Genomic DNA, 1,180 nt, shown 5'->3' on the forward strand with positions numbered 1-1,180 from the left:
AATGCTAAGGTTCTCCCAAAATGCCTGAAATTCTAGCCTGGAATTCAGTGTAATTAGATTTCTATTAAAAAAAAAAAAAAAAAAAATTCATGGTTCAGCAAAATTACAGACACCGTTAGCATCTCCCAGTTCCAGATATGATAATAAGCACTCTCGTGTCACCTGTCACCGGTACTATACTATTCCTTGTCTGAAATATCATCCACAAGAACCAAATTCAAGCCATGTCACCCATTAAGTCCTAGTTACAACAGAGAATGTTTTAAAAATAATAATTAAAAAAAAAAGCCTGAAATTAACAGATGAATTTTATTGCATCTTTAAAATCACAAATAGGTCTGGCATCTTGTTGTTTCCATTGCTGCACAACTCTTAAGATCTTATTCATCAGCCTGCTGAACTGTTCCTTTTTCAGAGACATAGATACCATCCAAAAATTTTCTTATATCCTTGTTTTTAACTGTTGTTGCTTGCTGAATCAAAGCAGCTGAATTTGATACAAGTTCAATGTCATTTCCTTCAAGAATTAACTCATCTTTCTGGGCTTGAGATACTGAACAGGCAACACCTGGCCTCATCCGAACCCTGCGGATATATTTTTCACCCAAGAAATTTCGGATTTCAACCAGAGATCCACTCTCCTGAATAACAACGTTGATGGGGAAGTGAGCATACACAGACCTCATCTTGTAACGGAAGCCCAGTGTAACACCCTTGATCATGTTCTGTACATGACTACAGATAGTGCGAACTGTAGCCAGCTCTTTTCTATTTCCCCACCATTTGTCAACCCGAAGCCTCTTCTTTTTCTTCCCAAGTAAACTGAGCTCGACATTGATATGATTGAAGTCTCTCCGCAGGGTTCCTCGGGGGCCCTTCACAATAACTGTGCGTCCCTTCAGCGTGACGTCGACATTTTCTGGAATGTCGACAGTCTGGTTGCTGAGAATGGTCTTCATTCTCGCAGTAGATGCGGCAAAAAGAGCTATGGTACTTTCTTTTATATTGAGATCTTTGGTCCATTTTGAGTTAATTTTTGTGTAGGGGGTGAGGTAGGGGTCCTCTTTCATTCTTTTGGATATGGATATCCAACTCTCCCAGCCCCATTTGTTGAAAAGACCATTATGGCTCAGTTCGGTGACTTTGGGGGCCTTATCAAAGATCAGTCGGCCATAGATCT

The 1,180-nt window shown here is 40.0% G+C and overlaps 1 protein-coding gene across 1 annotated transcript; it reads right to left on the reverse strand.

Moving 5' to 3' along the window:
- Window positions 1–290: 290 nt before the first annotated feature.
- Window positions 291–980, reverse strand: LOC119521508 (60S ribosomal protein L9). The gene has a single exon (XM_037819851.1). The coding sequence runs from the start codon at window positions 957–959 to the stop codon at window positions 381–383; it is 579 nt and encodes a 192-aa protein (XP_037675779.1). The 5' UTR covers window positions 960–980; the 3' UTR covers window positions 291–380.
- Between the last annotated feature and the right edge of the window lie 200 nt (window positions 981–1,180).

The sequence above is a fragment of the Choloepus didactylus genome, chromosome 27 (genome assembly GCF_015220235.1).
Source record: "Choloepus didactylus isolate mChoDid1 chromosome 27, mChoDid1.pri, whole genome shotgun sequence".
NCBI lineage: Eukaryota > Metazoa > Chordata > Mammalia > Pilosa > Megalonychidae > Choloepus > Choloepus didactylus.

What these genes read in the sequence shown, in the direction of transcription:
- LOC119521508 (XM_037819851.1), bottom strand. Translation starts at nt 959, where the DNA reads ATGAAGACCATTCTCAGCAACCAGACTGTCGACATTCCAGAAAATGTC.